The 26336-nt window shown below is 46.2% G+C and overlaps 1 protein-coding gene across 4 annotated transcripts in view; it reads left to right on the forward strand.

Annotated features, from left to right (window-relative positions):
* Nucleotides 1-16294, forward strand: part of FRMD1 (FERM domain containing 1) — a 41523-nt gene extending 25229 nt beyond the window's left edge. For 3 of the 4 annotated variants that reach the window (XM_038132906.1, XM_038132907.1, XM_038132908.1), the window contains exons 5-14: nt 1449-1525; nt 3162-3348; nt 5477-5632; nt 7930-7995; nt 8204-8272; nt 8457-8631; nt 9524-9859; nt 10000-10128; nt 10870-10949; nt 12992-16294. In XM_038132906.1, the coding sequence (XP_037988834.1) occupies nt 1449-1525; nt 3162-3348; nt 5477-5632; nt 7930-7995; nt 8204-8272; nt 8457-8631; nt 9524-9859; nt 10000-10128; nt 10870-10949; nt 12992-13279 (1563 nt within the window). In that variant the 3' untranslated portion in view covers nt 13280-16294. The remainder of the gene's footprint in view (nt 1-1448; nt 1526-3161; nt 3349-5476; nt 5633-7929; nt 7996-8203; nt 8273-8456; nt 8632-9523; nt 9860-9999; nt 10129-10869; nt 10950-12991) is intronic. The other variant, XM_038132910.1, reaches the window with a different exon arrangement.
* The last annotated feature ends 10042 nt before the right edge of the window (nt 16295-26336 follow it).

Below are 26336 nucleotides of genomic sequence, written 5' to 3' on the forward strand. Positions count from 1 at the left end.
CTTGCCATTTCTGCTGCTTACAGAAGTTTGCAGATAACTAGTGAGGTTTGGGCATCTCTCTTATCCCCAAGCATGTGCTCTGCTTTTCCCAAACAAGTGAGAGTTACTTAAGAAACAGCCAGAGTTATGCGGAGGTGCTGTCTGTCCAGCCAGTGAGAGCTTCCCAAAGCAGGTGTTTCTGGTCACCTCAGGATGGGGTATGCTTTGAGGTCTCTCTGTGATTGGATTCTTGCTGCACTTTCCTGGTCAGGATAAGTGTTGAACCTCTGGTGTGATGCAAATCACAAAAGATTCAATGAGTTGCTACTGGCAGTACTACAGTCTGAGATGAGTTGGCCTGTTGGAATGGGTTAGTTGACAAGGATTTAATTCCTATGAAGAGGTTTCAGGTGGAAAGCCCAGTCTAGCTGATAAAATCGTGTGACTATGAACAACTTCCAGAAATAAATCGGGTGACTATGAACAACTTCCAGAAATAAAATGGAGATGTTTGCATGGTCAAGAAGCTGTCTGCATCAGATGTGGAGGGTGTGCCATGTACCTTGTCCCAGTCCAGATGGATCTGACCAGCAAAGCCTTGGAATTGCCTGTGGGAGCAAAGTTACCTGTGTGAACATGAAAGTGGCAAAGTAGGAAAGATGAGAGAATGAGCTAGTATGAACTAGTAAGATGTTCCTTTCCTATTTTTCCATTTTTTCTTCTTTTTTTCTCCTGTTCAAACAAGCCTGTAAGTTGGAAAGATAGGCTGTAGCTAAAACAACAGGCCTCATGCTGGCTTTCTTCTGACAGCGCTCCTCAGTGTGAAGTAGACACCACCACTGCCTTCTGCTCTGTGGCTGCAGGAACATGTGAATAACTAACCAGGAGCCCTGCCAAACAAAAGGCATGGAGCTGATACCAGGCTGGTGCTCCTGAGCCCCAGGCAGTGACTGCTGGACATGGCAGCATGTGTGTCTGTGCTGGGTGATGTGGTGTGGTGCAGGGATGGTGGTTGCTCCTAGGAGTGCCCTGGAAATGCCATGGCCGTGCCAGCATGGCACACTGCTGTGCTGCTTTGCCTGGTGCTGGGAGGGAGGCTGGGTTAAACTTGCTGCGTTCAGCTCAAATGTGTTTGTGGTGCTGCCAGGTGCTGAGCTAGGTAATTCTGGGCCAGCCTGGGTGTCCCCAGGCTACACTGGGACTCTTACACCAGCTCATCCCTCCTATCCAAAAATCTTCTGCTCTTCCTAGGAGATTTTGTTGTTCAACCTGTCTGAATGTTTTGTGATGCCTCATTGTCATGAGCCTCCAAGACAGTCAGACTCCCTCCTAAAACTTGCCAAGAGCTAAGAGTAGAAAATGAAAAGCAGTATGGGAAGTGAATTTCAGAGGAGAGAACATTACCAGATAGGGTAACAGGAATTTTGGATGCTGATCATAATTTAACTCCTCTTCTGTCTTTGCTCTAGGGGACAGAGAAATTCAGCCCTCCATTTGTTGCGTTCTTTAGAGTACAATACTACGTAGAAAATGGAAGAGTAATAGGGTAAGTTCTCTTCTCTGGTAATTACTGTGTTTTGAATTATTCAGTGTGTTCTTAAAATGAAAGAAAAATAATGTTGCTTTGTTAAGCTCATCTCTGTGAACTCATTTAAATAAGCTTTAAAAATCTGTTTGAATTTTTTTAAGACCTTCACAGACATCCTCACTCAGCTATGAATGTTTTCTGCCTGAATCTTACTCCATATCCCTAGGAAAATTGTGACTGCTTTTCCATCTGTGTTGAAAGTGCAGGTTGAATGACGACATTATCAAAACACTCTTTTGCTTGTGTCTTTTGGTTGTATGAAAGGCACTGGATGAATATACCAAAAATAGGTATTTATACTCCAAAGCACATGCTTTAGATCTGTTGTTTTTTTGGTTTTTTTTTATTTGAGCAGTGCTCTGTGCAGTCTGCTTCTGGAAATGGACTTTCATACATGGACAAAAGAAATTACTTCATAAGTTAGAGTTTTTCATTTGTAGTCCATTCACATGGAATATGGGCTGCACTCAAAACAGCACCACCCTCACCCATGGTATAGAACAAAGGATGAGGTAGTTAAAAATGAACAACTGACAGAGTTAATTTACATCAATGCTTCTGGTGTGGCTCTGTCCCTGGGGGAAGCCAAGAGCTGGGATCATTTAGGTGGATTAAAATCTTTACCAAATTTTTGGCATTCATTCTTGTCTTGAGCAAAGCTTGTGGTTTTCTATGTTTTGTCTCTCCATAGTCTTCCACTTTTGGATACAGGGGACTCTTTCTTATGGAGACTGTCTGGCTGATAAGTTTTTTTTGTTCCATTTTGCCTTTTTTGTACAGAGAGAGATTACATACCATTCTGCCGCTCCCGAGTTATGTATCCTCCACCATCACAGGCATATTTCTCTTGCGCTAGTAGTTTAATTGGAGAGGTTTGTAGAGCCATGCAGAGATAGTTATCTGGCCCCTTCAAACTTACTTGCACACTTTTACAAGCAGACTGTAGTGTCCAGCACCTCATCTACATGCACATGTCAGCAGCCTGCTTCCCATGATCTCTGAGGACAGGAGATGTGTGGGTTATCAAGGCTATGCCATAGTTATTCCTTATCAGACAATCCCTGTTTAGCAGCTTGAGGAAGAAGACAAAAACAAGCCCAGGGCTCCCGTGTCTTTTGATCTACCTTGCAGGGAATTAGCTGTTAAGAACTATCATGAGCCTAAGGCAAGGTGAAACAAAAAGCAGTGCCAAGTTTGGAGGGAAAAGGAGGACAGGTGTGCAAGAAACAGGACTGGGAGTCCAAGGGAGTTGACTCTCCTGGCTGCTACAGGCTTTCCAGGGAAACAGAAATGCTTGATTGTAGTCAGTCTCCAAAACAGGTGTGATGTGATTTTTCTTTCATCTACCTTCTGCCCTTATTTCTTAGATCTCATGCTCCTCAAAGTAGAAGCTACAATTTCTTGTGTTTGTACAACACTTAGTGGGAGAAGACCTTGATCTTGGTTTGGTGCTCCTTATACACACAACTGTATCAGGGTGGCATTGGCACACATCTGATGTGTCAAAGTTTAATCGCTCTTCTCAGCAGGATGATGTTTTTGAGGGGCCTTATCTGAACTTTGTTCTTGAAGTAAATTTGCCTTTGTCTTGCAGCGATAAGGTGGCACGGCAGCTCTACTACTGCCATCTCAAAGAGCAAGTACTTATGTCTCATTGCAACCACAAAGAAGAAATCTACTTCTTGCTGGCTGCCTACAGCTTACAGGCAGACTTGGGCAACTACAGAGAGAAGGTCCATGCTGGCAAATATTTTGAACCTCAGGCTTATTTCCCACAATGGGTAAGTTCGGGGGGAACCTTTCTGTGAAGAGATCATGCATGCAGCAGGAGCTATGCGAAGGTGGTACCTAACTGCAGCCATGAAACTTCCCCATCTCCCTCTGCAATGATCAGGCAAATGGGTAGAGTATCACCCTGAAGGTCCCTCAGGAGATATCCCTTGTCTTTCCACTGGATGTAGATGCACATTCCTGGGCTCACTCATCAGTGAGGTGGGTGATACATCCTTCCTTGGTGATGGCATGTGTTGGTGTCACATGAATAACTCTGATGGTGCAGAAGTCTTTGTTTAATTCTTCTGTGGCTTAAAGGGTTGTGTGTTTCCAGTGGTACATCAGCAAGATCTGCACAGCCCAAGCTCTCCAGAAAACCTTAGGGCTGCAAAGCCAAGTCTACTTCCCTTTGTTCTCTCTGTAATCCTTGCCTTAGGGATGGATAGATCCAAACCCTACAGGGTAATACTGCTGTGCAGTCCCTCTGGTGCTTGCTTTGTCATTAATCTCTGCCTCAAGTGCAGTAAGAGGAAAGAGAAAGTGTTTGCATGTTTGTTTATAAGCATGTGCATGTGACTTGTGCCCTTCAGGACTTATAACCAAGAATTGATTTAATTGTCAAATGAAGGCAAATTAGCTAAGACTTTGTTAGTTGGCTGCTTGTCCCAGGCAAGTTGCATCTCCCCTATAACATGGCACTGTCCTCTGCTTTGGGGAGAAGGTTCAGATCAGTGACAGGACTTGTCTTGAAGACCAGTAGTCTCTTTTATGCACAAATCCTTGCCTGCCTGCCTTGCTGTGCAGCAGTGTGCCTTTATCCCAGACAACAGGCCCTCATCACATGCCATTCCTTGTTTACCAGGTGCCTGTCAGGAGGTAGCTAACAAAGGGCTGGAAATGGTGGGTCTTGTGTGCTGCTGAGCCACAACCCCAAGCAAGTATGTGGGTGATTTATTACATCATTACAAGCAGCAAAATCTGGCAGGCATGGGGACGCTTCTCTCCCTGCCCCTGGGGAGATAGTGAGCAATCTCCTCCTCCAACACAATCACTTCCTTCAACACGTGCTTCATATCATTTGGCCAAGGGCTGCCCCAAGTCTCGTGCCAGTGAGGAGAGGCACTGCTGCCCTGGGCTGATCCACCCAGCTTTGAACCGTGGAGCTGGCACGTCTCTTTCTGCTGACACTGCACAGCTGATGGCATCAATATTGTCCTCCACCAAGACCAGCCTTCCTCGTGGGAGGGCAACCAATCTGGCAGGGCATGCAGAGGTGTTAGCAAACAGAGCAAGCAAGGGCTTTAATATTAAATGTAAGTGGGAACTGGCTGGTGATGGTGTCTGGTTGGTTTGAACCAAGAGAGGTTGTTTCTGGCAGGATGTTCTCAGGTACCTGGTGCAATCTAGTTTTAAATGCTCCTGGTGGTGGGGGATGTTGGGAAGTGAATTCAGCCAATCATCCCTCTTACCTGTCACTGCTACTCACAGCCTGAAAGGAACCAGTTGAGTATGGGAGAGGGATGAGCTGCCCAGCAGCCTTGTATGGAGAGGGCATGTGGGCAAACATGGGAACTGGGCACTTGCAGGGCAGGAGCAAAAGGTCCAGGGCAGGTTTTTTCTACTTCTTAGTGAAGCCACGTGCCTGCCAACCACTCCTAATAGATAAAAAAATACCTTGAGATAGTGTTATCCACCCTTTGAGAATGGAAATGCTAAATAAGCCTAATGTGCAGTTTCTGGTCTTAAAAGGAAAACCTAGTATTTCTGCCTCTTCAGAGATGTTGCTGCTGATTGTGCTGGCATGCAGAGGAGTATTTGTTATCTGCCCATAAGCATTTATGGATGCCAAGAGTTAGGAAAACTAATTCCAATACTTAAAAATGAAAAGAGCTGACGTGACCTCTGTAGTCTTGGTCTGTTACAGTTTTGCCACTAGGATCTGTTTGGAGACATCAGTGTCATCTGGGTTGCATTAAATGCTTATCCTCCAGGGAGGTAGAGGCAAACACAGACCAATGTCTTGAGGGAATATATGAACCTCCTCCACCTCCAGCCACTGCTTTGCTGTTGATCACAGCTGCCTCTCCTGGGGATTGCTGAAGAGTTGCTGACCTGTTTGTTTTCTTTGCGGTTTAGATAATTGCAAAGAGGGGGAGCGACTACATCTTGAAACATGCCCCAGAGATGCACCGAGAACAGCAAGGGCTGAGCGCTAAGGAAGCAGTGCTGAAGTTCATTAAGGAATCCTGCCTGCTGGAAGATGTGCCCGTCCACTTCTACAGGCTGCAGAAGGTTAAACAAAGAGCTTCTTATTTTGAACTTCACTCCCATCATTAATTGAGTGCACCATGGCATTTTTCTCTTTCTGTTTGTTTGAGGGACGGTTGCCTCTGATTCAGAGAGGCCAAACAGATCTAAAATGCTCAGCCAAGTGAGGGCTGTCCCCACAAACAAATCCGTCGCCAATGTACAGATATAGCTGGAATTTAGTTTTGTTCCTCAGCCAAGAAACTGGCCACAGGAATGTCAAAACTTCATATTCGTTCCTGCCTGTCAGTAGAATTGCACCAGGGAAATCAATGAAGCCACTTTTTTTCTTGTTGTTTTTCATTGAAATTATGACAAGAGGTCAGCCAGCTTTCACACAAATGTCATGTAACAACTGAAGGTGACACTGAGTCATTCCAACTTTTGTATCCCATTCCTTCTCCACCTCTGCCAGAGTGGTTGGTGTTTTTTCAGCTGTATGCTTTTCTTGGCAGTTTTGGATTCCTACATTGTTGCTTGTTAGACTCCTTACCCAAACCTGCTTAAACAGAAGGTCCTTCATTTTCACATGCTGAGTGTTTAGCTTTAGAAATGGGACTAATGAGAAGTTTTCTGTTCCACTTAGGTGAGTGAAACCTGCCTATGCAATTAGGAATGGCTTGGGCTTTTTTTTCCAAATGGAGATATATTCCTCTGTCAGACTCATAATTAAACTTTTTGGGTTTTTGTGCTCAGTGGCAATTATGTGGGGGAAGTATACATGTCCTCTGGACATATCTAACAGCTCTAGTTACTGAAGAAACATGCATTTTGTAGAGAAAATAAGTTTTGATCAGTAGTTCAGGCTTAGTTGCTTGCAAACCAAAGATGCGCACCTACCTCTCTTCTGTTCTCTGTTTTGATTCTTAATGCTGTTAGTGATGCAGTCATGAAAGAGTTAGTTACACTTGAATGCCATAAGAAATCCAGCTGGCAGGACATGATACATTTTATATCCAAAAACACCAAGGCTGTGACATTGGTTGCTCTTAATATTTAAATTCCTGGTTGACTTGAATTTAGGCATCATGTACTCTTCCAAGTGTTGTTTAATCCTTAACAGAGTCTTATTCCTGCTATGTGACATATTACCTCATTTTGTGGGTGAGAGATGCTCTTCCTAGGTGATGCTTGAGTCACAGATTGCCTGAGCAAGCGCAGAGGACTTGGTGAAGGTTTTGGTGGGCTGGTTGCCCTGAGATTTCAAAAGCAGTCACTTTTGTCTTAACACCCTCCTCATGGCTTCTACTAAGGTTGGGAGCTAAAGAAAACACAACACGCCCTCTATCTCTCATTCAGACCAATACTGATTTACAGAGCTCTTTGTCCTTAGGGGGCAGAAAATATTTCTTATTATTTCTTAATATTTCTTACTTTGAGCTGAAGACAGGGATGCTACCAGGGACAAAGGGTGGGGTAATGTGATGGCATAAGGCTTGTATCTTGCAAGCCAGATGAGGAGAGACATAAATAAAAATGAGTTGTGACATAAAGTTTGAGCTTTGTGAGCTCATACATTTTTACCTCCAAATTTTCTTTCTGCTTTTCCTCCTAACAAAAAAATGCATGTGTTCCCCTCCCTAACTCTGTTGTGTTAGGAGAGGCTGAAAGAATTAGCTGATGATATTTTTGGTCTTCAAGCAAAAGAATATTAATAGAGACCAAGTTTGTCATACCAAGATGCAGCAGGAGTTAAAAGACAGTATTTCAACCCAGATAATAAAACTCATGTAAAACCACCTATTCCCAACACCAAGATTGAATGTTAGAATGAAAGTCCCAATAACTGGGCATTTGTTAGCTTCCCCCCTAGCCAAAAGCTACCTAAGATCTAGCAAATCCCTGGATGGGAACAGCAGTGCTGTGGCAAGGAGAGGGGAATGCGTTCCCCTTCTGTTTTGGGCTCACTGTCACCTGGAGAGCAAGACTGGTGCATGTTCATGGGGACAGCAGAGACATCAGATGGTTACAAGAGAGGTTACAAGGTGGTACCCCTGAGAACAGTAATTGTCCATATTCTCAAATCACTAAAGCTACAGGATTCCCTGTCCAGGGCAGCTAGGACATATGCTGGTGAAATGCCTGAGCCTCCCAGCATGAGGGGATTTTAGGTGTAGGTATTTCAGGGGTCAACAAGGCAAGATGCACTTTACAAACATAATAAAAACCAAATGAGCTGATGGCATCTGTGTGATGAGGAGTCCTGCTACCTCTCCTGCAGTAGGTGCCAGAACAAGAGCGTGGTCTTTGTAGATTAACCTTTGACTCTTCTGTTCTTTTAGGATAAGAAGGAGGATCGACCGACAGTTATCCTGGGCCTGACCCTGAGAGGAATGCACATCTATCAGGTAACAGACTGCTGTGAAAGCCTTCTGGTGTAGCATTAACTCTGCCCAGTTCCCTGTCCTCCCCCCTCACCACGGCTCCTCTGCCTCCCCTGCAAACCCCAGGCTCCACATATCTCAAATTCTTGGTTGTTTGCAAATTCTTTGCACATCGCTGATTCCACCCTGTACCTGCCAGTCCCTGTGTCACTCTGAGTTTGATGTGTTGCAGGAGGTGAATCACGTTCGCCAGCTCCTCTACGACTTTCCCTGGTCACATATCGGGAAGCTGGCCTTCCTGGTGAGTATGATGGAATGGAGGCCATCTGCCAGTGGCTGCCAACCTGGGATGTGGCGAAGCTGTTGGCCTGTGCTGCTGCGTCAGGTCCTGTCACCTGCACGCACGAGACCACATCTATCTCTGGTAACTGTGTGGCTGAAAATGTGCTCCTGCTCATTTCTTTGGCATCGTTCTCTTTGTGCAGGGGAAAAAATTTGAAATCCAGCCAGATGGTTTGCCCTCTGCACGGAAACTGGTTTACTACACGGGTTGCCCCTTCAGGTCACGCCATTTGCTACAGCTACTCAGCAACAGCCACCGGCTCTTTCTGAATATTCAGCCAGTTTTGAAGCAGATCCAAAAACTGGAGGAGGCTGAAGGTATGTTAGGGAACACCCAAGTGAGTTTAGTAAGAGGAAGTGACAGTGTGTTAGTCTCTTCTGGTGTTTCATGGTGCCTGCTCTCATCTATTTAATGGTGTTTCTGCCTTATCGGGGTGCCAGTGACAGAAGCAGAGGTTCTTCTGTTAGATACCTTTCAAGTCCATTCCTAAAAAGTAATTGTGGCTCCCACATTGATGACTGTGATTGGAAAATGTGTTTGTGTGAAAGCAATAGAGGGATATCTCCTCTCGGGTGGCTTCTGTCTTTCCCTTCAGTGGGGTTATAGCAGTGGCCTTGAGCTGTGTGGGTGCAGCCAGTGGCATGTGCCAGTCACCTGCAGAAAGGCTCACTGATCAAGTGCCTGTGGGCAAAAAGCCCTCGGTTGTTTTGTGTCCCTTAGTGTTGCATGGATTTCTCAACCACCCTCAGCACATACATGCCATGGGAGAAATAATAAATCATTACTAAATACCAGCCACAGGAATCTTGTTGTTAGCTGACTTCATGTAGTGGTGGGTATTTCAAGAACCAATCAGTGCATCTGATTTTAAAGATTGAGCACCAAATTTCACTAAGTAATTCCCTTTTTTTGTTTGCTTTTGTTTTGCTTTGTTGTTATTGACCTTCACTCTGAAACCCACTGTTTTCTGTATCATAACTGCCTCTACCTGCCTGTTCTAATTTAGGAGATGCTGGGTTTACTGCAAGTATGAGTAATTCTTTCACAACCACCTGAGCATCCATCTGTTGAGCAAACAAAATACAAAGCTGTCCCTGTATTTGTTCAGTAGCTGCAGCAGTTGTTTCTTAGTTGTTGGCTGATGCTAACAGAACTTCCTGAATATATTTTGTTACCCTTCCTTAAAGTTCTTACTGGTTTCTCCCTCAGAGAAGAAGCGCTACCGGGAGTCCTATATCAGTGACACTCTGGACATGGACCTGGACCCGTGTGACAAGAACTCCCGTGGCAGTGGGAGCAGTGGGGGCAGCCGCAGGGATAACCGCCTCTCACGCCAGTCCACGGGCAGCCACGGCAGCTCCCATACCTCAGGCATTGAGGCTGACTCCAGGCACCGCGTGTCTGTGGAAATGTCGGTGGATGAGCCCTTCAGCATTGACCGCGTGCATAGGAAAGAGAAATCCTGCAGCTCAACCATCAGCTACGGTAGCTCTGGCATTGACAGCGGCAGCAAAGGGCGGGCTGAAGATGACACTCAGGATGATGGTAAAGAATTTGGATATGTGGAGCAACTTCTAAGCCAACTTTTGTCTTCCCCTGCAGAAGGGCAGGGAGTAAGAGACTGTACAGCAGCTTGGAGCACAAGTGTAATGCTAACCATTCTCCTGCTGCTCTCTTCCTCCTAGAGCTTGAGCTGGCAGTAGATGAGCCAGAGGAGATGCCTGTAGATGAGCCTTTAGAGGGAGACCAGTTAGAAGAGGCCACTGTGGGAGAATCTGTTGAATCCCTGCCTCTAGATGCTGCTAGCTGCCAAGGTGAGATGGCTTTCTGCTGATGGTCAATGTTGTTCTTTAAGGCTCTAGCAACAGGCATAATCTGAGGGATCTACAAAAACTCTTATCTCCTTCTAAACAGCTGCCAGTGCTATTTACTGCCCTACTGCAACAGGATTTGCAGGCAGCTCATCTAGAGTTTACAGGCCAGCATTCTGTATTGTGTGTACAGTGCTGCTCTCCTCTGTGCTCCTCAAAGTCTCCCTTCTCTAAATGTGCCAAGCTTATATTCAGTTAATGACAGAAAGATAATTGAGGAAAACCTTTTGTAGGGAAGAAATATGCTTTAATATCTTGTATGCCACAAAACACCCAAGGGGATCAACCACAGAATAATGGGATGGTTACAGGAATTCTTAGGTAAAGTTTTGTGACTTGTGATACAGGGAATGCTAGGCAATGCTAGGGTTATGCAGGAACTGTCTGGCCTTAATATATACAGCCTTTATAGCAAAGGCAGGAAGGGTGAAAATGGGACAAGTTGGCAAGAAATTGTTTCCTTGAAAGTTTTCAAATGTTGATCTTTAAGGCCAAAAATGAGTACTTGTGAGCAAACCTCCTGGAGCGCTGAGAGTGCCTAATGATATATATTTGTCTTAAGAGGACACTTTTTGTCACTGTTTGTCACTGTTTGAATGTGGCCTACGAGAACAAGTTCCCTTTTCTATTGCCCACAAAACCTCAAACTTGCAATGCTTTTCACTTCCTGCTTCTCCTTTGCAGCTATAAATCAGGACTCTCTGTCTGTGGTGCAAGTCACACTAATCAAAGTGAGAGGCCAAAGTGTGGAATCCCTTCACCAGGTAAGGGAGAGGTTGCTCAGCAGGAGGGTCTGCGTGTGGGCACTGAACCGAGGTCTAGTGTAATGGAGACAGCTCTAAATCAGGACACCAGGATTAGTTTGGATTTGACTGATTTTTACGTGGTGTAATCAAAACCAGCTGCTGGTCAGCTACTGATCTCAGGAATAGGATAAGAACAGCATTTGGGCTCAGAATAATATAGAAAGGTTTGGAGCAATGAGCAGGGAGATCATGCAAGCCAGTTATTATCTACCTTAGTCTTCTGGATGAGACATGGAAAATCAACCACTTCAAAAACTTCAGTGCAATACAGAGGAAAGACCATCTATGCAGTTTGGATGGGAGTTGAAACTTGATCATCTTGAAGCCAGAAGTAGCTTACATCAGAGCAAAGCCAGATGCTCAAGCTCTAGTTGTTATATCATTTGTGTGATTATAGTCTGTGTGTACTGAAGTCTTTGTTGTCAAGGTTTTCTTTTCACCAAACACTTGAGAAAGGGAAACTATATATGGTAAAGTACGTCACAGAAGAAGATATATTTGGAAGAAGCTTATTAAAATGTCTTTTTAAGTCTTCTTTTCAAAGTATAGCTGTACCCACTGGGGTAGAAATGTGGTTTTTGAAAAAAACCCAACAAAACAAAAACCACAAAAAAATCACCTCTACCCTTTCTTCCCTCTCCTAATCCAAAATTACCTTATCTGCTGAGAGAATTCTAAAACTCTTAACATGGATTTCCATCACTTCTTAGGACTTTGTTTTTAATTTTCCATGTTTCTTTCTGGACCCAGTCAAAAATGATAAGAAATTTTCATTTATCAGCAAAATAGTCCATAAAGTGCTGTAGGAGATTTGAACAAAATCTTGGTTATTTCTTCCAAAAGACCATACAGTACAAATCATAATGAATTTATTCCTCTATTTGAGTGGAAGACTTAAGGGCTCATGGCTGGAAATGGGCCTCTTGCTTAAAGCTGTAATGTTTTTAAAGTTACTGCTGTTATCATGCTTACACTGTTAAATGATCATGAGGCATCTGTTTTATAAAAATGGTTCTGCTCAACACAGGACTGTCTATATGATTGCAAAGACCTGGCTGCCACTTTAGTGCATCACATATTGGTGGCTCCTTAGAAAACTATGAAAATATTCCTTACAAGGCCATGTAACTAAATGCTGCAGGGTTTCCTTAGCATTGACCAGACAGTGAAACGTACTCCTATTTCTGGGAGTACAGCTGAGCCAGCACAGGATTTCCTCAGGGTAGTTTTTTAATTCCCTTCCCATGGCAGTGAGAGAAATTATACTGGGAGTAAGTTTTCTGTGGTGCCAACAGAAATGTCTTGGTTTCAAAATTATATTCTTGAAATTAGCCTTACTATTAGCATTTAACAGGTGATTATTAAAGAGGCAGAGCAAGAAAAAAATACAAGTGTTGAAGCTGGAAATACTCTCTAATGGTCAATAATTCCTTCACAGAGGCTTGTGTAGCAAGATGGTGCCTCTGGGAATTACTGCTGATTTGTTGCTACTCTTTATGGAACAGAGTTATGTAGATGAAACTGTTTGTGGCAATTACTGGATACTGTAAACCATTAGTTTGCATGGTTGCCTTCTGAACCTTCCTTTCAGCTCATTAGACTTAATGTGTTCAAGCACTTGGGGTAGTTTTTTGTTAAGTGCACTTTGTCCATTTGAGGACAACTGCTTGGGACTGCCAAGAAGTGTGAGGTCATTCAGGTGTCAGTATCTGTAAAGTGTTTCATCCATTGTACTGGACACTTGAGGACACAGGGCAGACAGATCAGGATCCAGCTCAACATGGCATGCACTTGTAATTTCTCAACATGGCTCAATGCACTTGTAATTTCTGAATTGTTCACAGCTCCTTCTTTAAGCCAACATCCTTCAGAAGGCTGGTGGGGCTCTTTTGAAAGCGGGGAAGAACAATTTTGAGAAACTTTTAGCATACACAGCCAGCATCCTTAGGCTGTGTGTGAGCTCATTGTTTTTATTCATGTGTGTCTTGCTGAACTGACAGGTCAGATCGCCCAAAAGCCGGAGCTGCATGGACCAGCACAGCCAGAGTTTGGATGACATCCGCTTGTACAAGCGCCGGCACCCGTCGCTAAGTGCTACGCTGTCCTCAGACACATCCCACAGCTACACCTTCGGCTGCAGCCTCGAGGATAAGCTGTCTGTCTACGGCTGCGTGTATTCCACTGCGGACTGCAAAACCAAGTCTGCCCTTTATGGGAAGCGATCCATGAACTGCCTCTCCTTGGATCTTCTGGGAGAGGACCAGCTCCCAGAGGAGTTTGTGGTGTAATGAGATTGGAGCTCTTCCATACCAGGAAACAGCTCATCATGGCAATATATACCTCATTAACACGTGTGATGTCACTCTGGTTCTTGCAGGAGATGGTGAGCAGCTTTGTTATTCAGCTCTGTATCAGTAAGTGGCATCACTTCTGCAGACCTGGCTACAGGGCAAATCAACTGGAGTGTAGCACTTAACACTGGCATTGGTAGTGTCTGAGCAGAAAGTGGAAGTGGCCTGCACCCTTGGCAGGGACACAACCAACATAAAAACCAAAAAACAGTGGACCAAAACTGACACTGAGCTAGTAAAGCAAATTTTGTCTAAATGGATTAATCAGAAATTTTAAAGTTTGTCGTGTTCCTGCCTTTGTCTTGTGGTCCATGTCTCTTCATTTTAGTGTACAGATAGTTTGTCTTCAGTTTGTGCTGCTGCAACATTGCCAACAGCTGTCAGGCCAGGATATACTCCCAGCACATTTGGAGGGCTGAGTATGGAAGTGTCTGGCCTGTTTCAGATGTAATGAACACAAGTTGCTTATTCACGGCACTGGGAGCAAGACCTGCTGTGCCAGGAGTTTCTTCTTCTTTTGTTGTTGCTTTGTTGTAAGCATCCAGCCAAATACAATATGTGGTCTTTTTTTTTTCCTTTATTGCAACAAATGGAACTGACTGTCAGCTGTCTACTACTGCTGTGATGCAGATTCACATTATATCCTTGGGGAGATAGGGAGGAGATAAAGCAAATGACTTGGCTGCTTCTGAGAGTACAGAGGGCAAGAGCATTAACTGACAGGCTTTTGAAGAGAGGAGTGTGACTGTCCAGGACGAGAATTTGTCCAGACATGATCACCCCTTACTTTGATTCATACTTTAATGCTGTTCTTTTATTTGTTTTTAATAAATCTGTTCCTTAGATTTTTTTTTCCCTCTGCTTAGGAGGCAGGTAAGGACTGAGAAAGTCACTTTGCAAGGACAGACAGAGTGACTGTGTCCTACTTAGTCATGGATAGGTCATGCAAATATGTGTGTGTGGTGCTGCAGGGCTGATGATGGTGCAGGCATAGGGTATTTGTGTGCCAGGCCAAGAGTACTTGTTTTGGTGATCTTGAGAGTGGTGGATCTGGCTGTGCTGGCTCTCACTAGGGAAGTAATGATAATTATGCTGTTTGATTCAAGCATTTGGTGTGGAAAACATCCTGCTACCTTGTTACATGCAAATAAATATGTGTTTGGTTTCCTCCCCTCATCGATTCCCAGCATTGGGAAGCTTGTACTTGAAGGCCCAGCTTAGTGCCCAGCTTTTGACAGCCATCTAGGTGTGTTCTGGCAAACTCTAGAAGGAAAGGAGTACTGTTCTGCTGGTTGGGGAAGTGTGTGTTGTGCAGTATTGGTCATCAAAAGCTGAAGATAGCCTAATTCAGGAAAGGAAGGAAGCCAGACTATGACAAGGAAGGTTTGAGCTGCTGCTTTGATGGTGGGCATGCAAGCTCGGTAGTTGTCTGGTAAATTGCATTCCCATAATGCCGTAATTCCCATTCATTAAATAGCAAATCCTTGAAGTCCATCATCTTGCTACTTCTGTGTGAATGCCATGTAGAGACAGGCCATGAAAGTGCATCTGCATTTACTGAAGTGGGACCAGCTGCATTACATCCTCTGAGATGAATCCAGTACTAAACCCAAGCTGTGTGCACTGTAGCCATGACTTAATTGACTGTGCCCTCTTTGATCACACTGTTCTTTCTTGTTGTAATGAACAATTAGGAGGTGTGTGTTCACTGTAGCTTGTTTTCCTTTGTTCCAAACAAAGCCAAAATGCCTTTGCAAAGTACTTGAGGTATGTTTACTGCATCCAAAATGAATTCTTCTAAATGGATCTAAATGGGTAAAGGAAATCTGGTCGGCTGCTCTTGAACAGTCCAGCCAAGCCTCCCTCTGTCAGTCACTCCCTGTTACCTGGGTCCTGTTTGGCCATAAGCCACTGGAGATAGGCATGGCCAGGATCCAGGAGGCCAGTGGCTGTACAACAGGGAGCAGCCTTGCAGCAATGCAGGAGCCTTGCTCTTGCAGCCACCACGGAGCTGGAGGGATGGCTCTTACTGCAGCAGTGCCTGTCCATGAAAACGTGAGGGGGAGGTCTGGAGGGAGGGCCCCACTACCCTGTTGCTCTCCCACCCATGTAGATGTACAGTTACTTGTGGTTCTGGGAATGGTTCTTAACAGGAAAAAAAGGTCAAAATTCAGTGGGTATAGTTGTTTGCAAAAGGGTCATAAAATGCGTGTGCGCCATGTGCACACTTCTCTCAAAGACAATCACATCCTTATCTGCTTCAGCCTAACCACATCACAGAAGTGTTTATTGCCACCAGGCAGCTCACTGTTCTGGTTTTGCCGTTAGCAGGCATCCAAAGGATTTGGTGAAGCACTGTAGTCCTGCTGCCACTGGTTACAAAATGCACCAATGCCTGAAAACAGTGTAACTGACTCTTGCATGAGCATCCACTGCCTTGTACATTCCTGAGGAGTTCTTGTATTTATTCATGGCTGGTAGGGGAGGCAAACTCTACAGGTCTTTTCTCTCTGTGGTCTGTGCAGCTCCCTCCAGTACTGTAAGTGACGTATGCATATGAAGGGGAGACCAGACACTTTGTGTATAGACGGAGAATGAATCAATCTTACGAGCACTGTGAATATCTATTATGCAACTTTTGTATTTGTATTAAAAAAAAAAACAAAAAAACACAAACCACCTGTTTCTGCTAGTAATACATTTATTTTTTGTTTGGATTTAGAAGGTCTCTTATTTTTGGGTTTGATAGTTTGGTAGATGTTAGTGTGTAAGCATTTATCAGCTGATGTTAGAAACTAGCTGCCAATATTTGTACATATTTGTAAAATACTCGTGTTATAATCACTCTATTTTAATGGTAAAAGTTTCTCCTTTCCATGAAAGGATTTTCTTGTTTAAAATAAAACCTAAATAATTATATATACACCTGCAATAAAGTATGGATAGAAAAAAGGTAATGGTGTGGCTATTTTTGTGTCCAAGGAGGATGTGTCTTCCATTTGAGATGGGTTGTAGAAATTAATTTGCTGCCAGACTAATCCATATGAGCTCAGCTTGTGATGACAAACCCAGAGGCATTGCAGTCACTGGAACAACTCCTGTTCCTCCTTGCTGTTCTCTGTAGCACAATGCCAAAGGGCCTTTGTCAGGTATTAAGAACACAGTTGAGCAGGTTGGAGTCAGCAGGACACTCAAGGGGGCTGAATCTGACTGAAGAGACAAGTTAAGCTGCTCCTGGTGGTTAGTCAAGAAAACCAAGCGTGTGAACTCCCAAGGAGGCAGAGAGATCCTGTCAGCATCCTCCAGGGGCTGCATCCAAGGACAGCTACCAGCCCACAGGATGCAAAGTGCTGCTGAAGAGCACTCCACCAAAGTCACCTAACCTGCTGGCCTGGAGTCTGGCATGGATAAAGGAAAGGTTTCTTTTCTTAGGTCATAAATCTATGAAGGAATGCTGCAGAGCTATCTGGATCTCTTCTTGAAGAAACTTGCTCACTGGGAGCAATATATTTTCTTGCCCACCGTCCATATTATATTTTCTCTATAAGAAATTTTCTTTTTATGTACTTTGATACTGTAGTGTTGCCCCATTCTTAAGATTTCCTTTCTTGTACTTCATCTTTTGTTTCCAGTATAAAAATTTTCAAGGACTTTAGAAACTCATCCAACTTTGGCTTGGGGATGCTGGGAGAGGGTGATTTGATTACACATGGAACTTTGGAGATAAAACTAAGTAAGAGATTGACATTAGGTCACTCAAATTTGAAGGACTTGATGACTTCTCTTTGTTTTGTTGTTTGGCAAGTAATAGCACTTTCTGGCCCTCTAGGGTGGACTGCTGCTGACCAACACATATAGAATGTGTCTGTCTCAGAAGATGGGGCTTCTCGTGGTACCAGCAAATCCTGTGTGGATTCAGTCAAGTGCTGCAGTGTGGGATGGGGACAATGTGGTTACTTCACTGGATCTGTTTTGAAGCATGCCATCTGTGGGAGCTGCATGGAGGTAAGGCCTGAAGATGTGTACTAAAGCTGATGGATAAAACAACCCATGTGTTTTGGGTGCGGTGAGAGCAGTTCTTCAATGGATTTCTTGGCAGCAAATTCTGAGGCTGATACCGTATTTTAAGAGTTTGAACATTTTTGAGCAAGAGCCGGTCCTGAAGCCTCTCACTGGAAAGCTGTAGCTCCTTGTCCCCCAGCAAGGTGCTTCCTCTGTCTGGGTCTGGTGGCTCCGAGTTACTTTGCCCAGGCTTCTCGTGGCAGCTCTGTTCCCTCATCCCTGCCCTCGTCTGCTCTGCCTCCACCTCGGAGCCCCTGCTATGACGCCTCCCCTTTCTTGGAGCGTATTCCCGGGCTCGTGGTGCCCGAGGCCTGGCTCCTGCCTTCATGTCTCTCCTGGACGCGCACCAGTTGTGGCGTGGAGAAGAGGAAGGGACCCACGGTGTCCCCTGGCGGCTGTGCCGGGCCCGTGGCGGCAGCGGCTCGCCGTGGGGCACCCAGGGCCAGCGCGGCGGCCGCCGGGCCGGGGCGTGCGGCAGGGCCGGGCCGCGCGGGGGCGCCCGAGGAGCGCGGCGGCCTCAGGGCCGGGCCGGGGCCGGGGCCGGGGCCGGGCCGGGGGCTCCGGGCAAGTGGTGCCGATTCGCCTCGGGTAGCTTCTGTCAGCGTTCTGCGGGGTCCAGGCTGACCGCCTGCCCTGGGACGGGGTGATCGGTACTTGAGTGAGCAGAGGCCAAAGCCAGCGGTGGCCGTCGGGTCCTGACTGCCGCACAAAAAGCCCATGGAGCGTTTCCAGGTCTCGGGGGTCCAGCTCCGCAAGAAGGGATGCGTACCCAAACTGCACTGGGGAGAAAGGTGATGCCCTTTAGGCTCTGGTCACCCTTGGCCCGGCATAATTTAGCCGTGAAACGCTGATACAAGTTCAGAACCTTCCCTCCCTCTGACAAGTTGGTTTAAGAAAAGCAGACGGGTTTAATGGGATGAAAAGCCCGGGGGCTCGGGCAGCTGCGCCCTGAGATGCTGTAGCTGGGACAGCATGGAGGTGTGTGTGCGCTGAGCCAGCTGTGCTCCTTCTGTGTCACACACGGGCCATGGTGGCAGGCAGGACGGCTGTGAGGGAGCCCCGAACACCCCCCAGTGAAGCGGCTTTTCTCTCCAACTTGGAGCGAGCTTCCTTTCTGCAGGACCTCTGCAGTGTCAGAGCAGCACCACTGGGTATTTCCCTTAGGTGCACCCAGGAAATCAGATGTACTGAATTTTTAATTCCATACTGAATTTTTAATGACGTCCGAATGCCATTGCAATCGCTTGCCCACCATCCAACTCCAGCTCCATGGCCCCCTTGGGTAGCTGAATATTAGGGTTGGGCTGTCTGTTCACATCTGGGCCCTTCTGCCCTTGCCTTCAGCCCATTTGGAGCAGGGGCAGCTGGCACGGTGGCTGAGCCCACAGCTTGGGGAGGCAGTGCACAGGTGCCTCTCGCACGACACCCTCCTGGTGTGGCACACCCTGGGTAGCCCTCACTGGAGCAGGGCTTCAGCAGGAGTGGAGCACAGGAGAGGGTGAGCCTGGTGTCATCAAGAATGCCTTTGATCAGCAGGGATTGCCTGGAGGGAGCAAGAAGATGATGGAGAAATGTACAGAAAGGGTCTTGTTTCACTTCTCTCATCCAAACAGCAGTTTATAAAGTAAACCCAGCTCAAAGTAGTTCCCGTCCTTCCTTTGCTGGCACTGAAGCTCATTTTTTGGGGGCACTCTCCAGCCTATGGCCATGCTGTATTTTCATGCTGCCAGTCAGCCAGGTACTGGCTGTATCTGTCCTTCTGAACCCTGAGTTTTTCTCTGCAAGCAGGAGATTGTAGTTGCTAGAATAAGATCCAGATAGCAAGCCTTGCAGGGGAAGTCTGTTGTTCTACTGCGGAGATGTAATGATGAAAAATCATATTTATCCTTTTTGGCAGACTGCAGGGGCAGCTGAGTATGGGTTATTGAAGAGCATAGCTGTGGTATTCTAAAATTTTGCTTTGTTTTTACTCCTGGAAATATAAACATCACATTTTTATTTTAAATCTCATAAATACATTTATACCAATCTGCTTTTCTGTCTCCAATCAATGCTGTTCTCATATGCAATGAGATAATTGGATATGGTATATGCTGCTTTCCAATCTGCAGCCTTATGTCTCAAGCCACCATGTGGAAAATACCACTTTAGTAACTGTAGAGCATTCAGTGTAGGAAAAAATCATTTTGTGTTAACCACAGAAAGCATTCAGCCCCTTTGCTACGACCAGATGACAAACAGCCTGAGCTGTCTGACAATCGTTGCAATGGAGACCAATTCCCACATCCATGTTCTCCACCCTTGTGAAAATGGAAGCCTTGACTATGGGTCTCTGTCAAATCAACAGCTTTCAGACTGGAACAGTTGCATCAAAGCAGCCCCTTCCTGCTTTTCTGCTCAGTGCAGGCTTTGGGGTTACCCTCCCCTCTGCACCCTCTCAAACTCAAATGCATTCAAGAGAGCGCTGGCTATTGGGATGGAGATTACTGAGCAAAATCTTGCACTGCAGGAAGCCAGGTACTTTTCTCTCCTCCATATGTAACTTCTGGGGATGAGAGGGATGAGGGTTTTGCCCTGTTCTGAGATACCCACTGTTGGAAATAAGGACTGAGATGCAGTTTGTTGTTGTTACTGACAGTGGTATTGAAATCTTCCCTGTCTGGCTTATGAGCTGCACTCCTTATCTCTAGGGTGAAATGGTTCTCTGGGTGTATGGGAGAGGCATGGGAAGCCAGCCTGGATTTTACCTGTATTGTTCCCTGAAGTGGATCCTTATACCCTCTGTGTTTGCAGGATCAGTGACACCAGCAGTGTCCCACTCCTCTCCTCTGGCGCACATGGTGCACCACTACTGCTGTCAGGGAGGGTTTTCTGCCCATGTGGTCTTTCTGTGGCTAATGCGAACGTTCTGCCTATGGTCTTTCTAGTCAGACGTGAAGAGAGGGCTCTCATAACTTGTATGTTAAAGTGCTATTGGATTATGTGATGCATTTTTGGGAGCTCCTGTTCTTGGGATGGTCAGGAAGGACGTGGCAGTCACCAGAGTGGGTGCATTAAGGCTGGCGAGGCACCTGGGGGCAGGGGATGGTGTTAGTATTGCCAGCTTTGTCCACACATGTGTGCAGGTGTTGCAGTGCTCTAGGTTTTCTTTGGAAACCCTGGTCCCTAAATCATGCTTCCGCATAAGAAGGAAAACAAGGAATGCTTTGCAGCATACCTGGCTGAAGGGAAAATTTGGCAATAGGAGTGCTTAAGGGGCCCATGCCAGAAGGGCAATAGAGAGCCTCGAGTACAGGTAAATGTTGGAACATCTAGATCCAAGCCCACACTTGCACAATGCCTTGAGACTAGGAGTGTGGACAGCTCCCCTGGAGCAGCTGTGCCCCTGGCCTGTCCCAGCCCAGCCTGGCTGGCAGCCCTGGCATTCAGCTATAGCCACATCCTGCAGCAGGATGAGCAGCAGGGTTTGCTGTGGGAGCAGCTGGTATGACTTTACTTAACATGTGCTCTGCAAAAAGAGAGGGTACAAACCATTGCTCTCCAATCTGCTTCAGCACAAACCCATTTGAGCTCCAAAATTTTCAGCATTACTACTGAAAAACATAGGGCAGCTTAGGCAAACTTAGGGAGAGCTCCACAGCCACAGTGTCAACTTTAACCTGTTTTCAGGATTAACACAGGCAGAAAGGAGCTCTTACAGACTTCTTTTTCCCAAGGACACAGCTGAGCTTTTGGACACCCAGTATCCTTAAGGTTAACAAACTTTAAAGACTCCTCAAAGCTGCTGCCTCAGACTGCTACTGCTACCACTCTGGCCCTGCTTCATTGAGGCAGTCCTTAGCTCAGAGTTGCCTCTCTAACTCCAAGTGGGTGCCCACAAAGCTCCAAGTACAGATTCTTCCCATTTCAGGATGAATGGTTAAACCAGAGATCCCCACAAGGCATGGTGACAGCAGGGACAGTGAAGTGATGACATCCCAGGTGTGGAGGAGTGTTAAGTGGTTTCTGCATTTCTAAGTCATGCTCTTACACCTGACAGCAGGGACCACAAAGTGTTCCTTAGTGGCTCAGGTGTGTAACTTGCTGCAGCTGGTAGCAGGTCCAGGCGGAGGGTGCTGCAGAGGAAGGCAATCAAGGCACAGGAAATCAGCTGTCTTTCTGAGGCAAAGAGCCAAGTGAGAGAAGGGTTCAGTAGAAGCTCTGGGAGAAGCGACCAGAAGGCTCCAGTGTCGTGGTCCTGTGGATTCCCAGGAGAGAAATAAGAAGAGCCTTGCTGGGATAATGGGGTAGGGCTTGTTTGCTTCCTAGTCTTTTCCAAATGCTGTTCATTCTAAGAGCCATATTAGATGCTGGTGTTTCCTAATGGTGAAAGTGCTGACTCTTCCCTGGGATGTGGTGATGTAAGGAATAACTTGCAAGGACTACAGGCAGCAATGGCATGGGGTGAGGGCAGCAGTAACTAGGACCTTGTTAGGTCTTCTGTGCTCACTGCATAATTAGGCCAGGGCTTATTTTACTCACGATTGCCCTTATTTTATCCCATATGTGTCTCTTGTGTTGCCTGGAGCTTGGGATTCTCCTGTGAGAACAGCTCTGCAGTCCTGGTTTTTTGGGCTGCAGAGGACCTTGGCCTCAAACATGTCAATTGTCCGACGGTGTCCTGTCTCAGGGCACATGTGCTGTGATTGCTGGGTCTAAACTGGGAGCAGCCCTGTCTGGATGTGGGCCACAAATGCCTGGCAGCGTGAGCAGCTGGGTGAAGGGGACAGCAGGATGTAGCAGTGGGACACCTGTAGGGACTGGCCTGGTGGCAGTGCCACTTGGTGAGAGTGGATGAGAGACACTGAGGCCCTTCTTTAGGGGGCTCTCAGACCTGCTCTGTCAAAAGCAGATGCCTAAGCTGAGACTCTGGCCGGGATCTGGCAAAATCTCAGCAGTGAGGATGAGACCTCAGCTTCATGGTGCTAAGTGCCAATGAAATCTGATCTGCCAGGGTTGTTTTCAGGACTTCAGTGAGTCAACATTTGTGTGAGTCAGTGTCATGGCACCTCCACTATCTCGTGCCTGCCATTACTTTATCAGAGCTCCCTCAGGACCCTGTGGCATTTTCCATGTTTCCCTTTCACTCCTTTTGGGAAGCAGATGGTGTCCAAAAGTCTCTGGCCTTTTTTGATGCTGGATACTTTTGCTTTCTTGCATCTGTGGTGAGGTTGCCTTGCCTTCAAGTTTCCCATCACCACACTGTAACTGTAACACTGTGTGTGGCCCAGAGCACACCTGGCTGCAGGACTCCTGTGTGCTGTCCATGCCTGGCCTTGTAGTGTGTAACCTCCTCTGGCTCTCCCAGAGCATTTGGGGATGTTGGGATCCTCTGTGCTTGGCTGGTCTCTCCAAGGCCATGTTCTGGGCAAAGGCAGTTGTTCCTGCCTCGTGCATCACCAGACTTGCCTGCAAACAATCCTCAGTGGCACCACCCCTTCCCTGTCTTGGCAAGGATGTTCTGCAGAGGGACCACCTCACCATGCCATGGCAGTGCAGGGCTCACTTCAGGAGAGACACAGCAGGAGTACTCACCTTCAGTAAGAGGAGGTGGATGGAGAAATACGAGTGGTGAGAGCAGCTGCTCTGTTGGCCTGAATATGGCCTGAGGTAATACCTGTAGTTACCTCTAAGCTCATACAAGGTCCACAACCAGAATGGGTGCAGTCCTGGTGATGCAAGGATCAGGAGCAGCACCTGTGCGCTCAGCTTCCCCAGGTGTTACATTTCCCTGCTGTGTAACTTGGGAAGATTTCTTTACCAGGATCCTTCCTGGGAATGTGCAGGCAGCTTGCTTATTGTCCTCTGCTCCATGTCCCCATGCAACTGCACGTTTTAACATTTTTGTTATTCACCAATTCTTCTGCCTGTTGTCTGTATGCCACAGGAACTGAGCTCATGACATGCAGCTGGGACTGCAAAGGCTGTGACATTTTGGTGTGTCTGGGTTTATGGGACAAAGCTCCTAAGAAGGGTTTAACATAGGCCCACTTCTGCTGGAAAACTGTAGGCCTATTGCTTGCATCCCACATCCCTAAGGTGGCTGTTGTGAGTTTTTTACAGCCAGGTGGTGCCCACATCAAAGTGTCCATCAGAAGTCCTCTCTCCTTGTTCTCGTGGGCAAAACAAAAAAGCTGATGCTGCTGAACTGCAGGTACAGCTTCTTGTGTTCAGGCATCACAGTCACATCCTGCCCCTTGCTGTTGCAAGTGTTATGCCGAATCTAGCAGGTAAACCAGATTCTGGTAAGGAAGCAGAAGTCAGCCTTTCTTTGGACAGAGACTGGGCACATCTCTCCATAAGGCAGCATCAGTGGGGGCTGGCCAGAGGTACAGTGCCCTTTATGGCCCCTTGTCTTCACTGGAGACAGCCCAGGCAGAGGCTGTTGCATTGCCTGGCACCTTCCCAACACCTGGGTTGTTGTCCCTCTGGGCTGAACCCTGTGCCATCTCCATGAGGTGTCCCTGTTTAGACACGGCAGTATCAAAATGCCTCTTGTGAACTTTGTCCTGTCTCTGTTGGGAAGTGCTTCCCAAGAGAAAGACGCTGTGAAATAACTCATCAGATCTGACTGCCTAAGCTTGGTTGCATTAGGAGATACTGAACATTGGCATGGTAAATACCTGCTAACCTTTTTCCATGGATTCAGCCTTGGCAGCAGAGCCCATCAGAGCAGCATGGGTTCCTCATCTACCTCCTTTTTAGGTAGCACATGGATGAGTGTGTGCATCCACCTGCCTTGGGGTGGATGTGGGACATGGGTCAGGAGAAAAGAACCTGGATCTCAAATGCAAACAAAACTTATCAGGGCATGTGTAATGCAGATTGTGATAGGAACATAGGTGCTGCTTGGCCAAAAGTCTGGAATTGTTGGAGGCCCAGGATTAAAGCCTAAAGAAGCAGTGCTCACTAGTGTATCGGTTGCCTTGCAAAATGCTCCCATTTCTGAATTGAGTTGTGTGTTTTTCCTGAGGCTTGTATGGTTTAAAACAACAGCTCAGAGACAGCAGTGGGCAAAGTCTATGTGTATGTGTGCGTGCTCAGAAGGAGATAGAGGAGGCTCTTGCTACAAAAAACCCAGACATCTGAAGTGAGGGAGGAGCTATCCTATTCTGCCTCTTGGAAATTCAAAGCTTCTGGTGTGGCTTCCAAAACTTTTTATAGTAGTGGGGTGGGTCTTTTTTGTTGGTGGTGCCTTTGGTTTATTTGTTTTGTCTTGTTTTATGTAGAAGAGGGACACAAGTAATTAGTAAAGTCCAGAGGAAAATGAAAAGGAAAAGCACTCCTGGTGCTGCTTTTAAGTGAACTGCTGGGTACTGACTCATCCCAGGCAGGATAGCAATTTCATGTAACAGAAAGAGTAAGAGGGGATACATGATGGAGGAGATACTTGCAAAAATGAAGCTAGAGGAGTTGGGAGAAGAGGGGGGTGATAATTTGACTAACTGAGGTTCCCCAGGGAAATGAGCAGAGGTGCAACTTTAGGCCTGAAAATCTGTGGATAAGATGTGCTAATCTCATGAGATATGTGCATCAATTCAAGAAGGCTCAAATTTAATCTTAGATTTAAAAAAAAATAAACAAAATCAAAAGAGGAAGATGCATTGCAAGATAAAACCTGGTTTGATACAAGTGTGTGTACAAGAGGGCAAAAATAGTTGTAGGCAATGTTTCCTCCCTCTTGTGTCCTTCAATTAGATCCCCCTGTGCCCTCCATTATATGATATGTGGCATTTTGACCTGGCTGGGGCTATGATTAATGTCCTTGTTTAATTGCCAAGTTGGTTTTGTGAAAGGCTGTGGAACCTTTGTCATCCCTGCACTCTGGGCCTGTTTGCTCCTCCATGATCAGATGCTGCTGCTTCTTCTGGCTGGAAGGGAATTGCAAGCCCATCAGCTTGTGACTGTTTCTTCTTAGCAAGAGCCAAGAGCCTTTTCCAGTAACTGCTTCATTCTGCCTGTTCCTCACATTTTGCAAGGGTTTGGAAAAGTGCTTCATAAAATGGAATCAGCAATTTAATAACAATTTTTTGTGAACCTTCCAATGCTGATTATGGTTTTTTCTAGCCTGGCTAAAAGCAGACTTTCTTTGTGGCTGCTGCCAAATCATGAAGCCACACATGGAAATTAAATATATAATTTTCAAACGTCAGCGTAGGCCAAGGTTTTGTTTAAGAGTGGGCTAAAAACACTGTCTGGCTTGATTACTGGTTTGTTTTAACCCGGTGATGATATGCAGCTCTCTTAAGCAATGGTGGATCACAGTGCTTTCTGGGGCTCTGCTGATAAGAGTGTTCCTAGGTGATGAGGAAGATTAAGGGCTTATCTGGAGAGGGTGCACAGTGCTCTCAACTGCAGTGTGGGTTTAGCACTCAAAGCTAAAAAAATGGTGAACTGCCCTGCACAAAGATGTACCTTGCAGGTGCCAAGTAAAACATCTTCAGAGAGAACTGGTGGAGACCTGCTGCTTTGCCACGTGAGCTGCTCTGCCTTATTTCATGCAACCTTGCCCTGTTCAGAAAGCTGACTGCTGCAAGGGAGCTGGGGAGAGATTACAAAGGCTGAGAGGCACATGAACCAGCACTGCAGAGCTGGGCAGGCACGGTAGGGTTCAAGGCTGAAAAACATACGTGAAAACCCTGCACAGCACTTGTATGTTCTTCAAGATTAAGTCCTTGAGCAATCAGTTTCCCTGGCTGTGGCAAACTGAGAGCTGGTGCTCTAAACTCTTTGCTTGGACTCCATTGATAGACTGGGAGGCAGAGTTATTGCTGAAAGTGGATCTATCCTGTTAATCCCTTTCCTTTGGCAGGAAGGCCAACCACCAACCTCAGCTGATAAATTCAGTCTGTAATGATAAATCCACAGAGAAATGTGGGCACCAAACTGTACT

This window comes from Motacilla alba, chromosome 3 (assembly GCF_015832195.1).
Source record: "Motacilla alba alba isolate MOTALB_02 chromosome 3, Motacilla_alba_V1.0_pri, whole genome shotgun sequence".
NCBI lineage: Eukaryota > Metazoa > Chordata > Aves > Passeriformes > Motacillidae > Motacilla > Motacilla alba.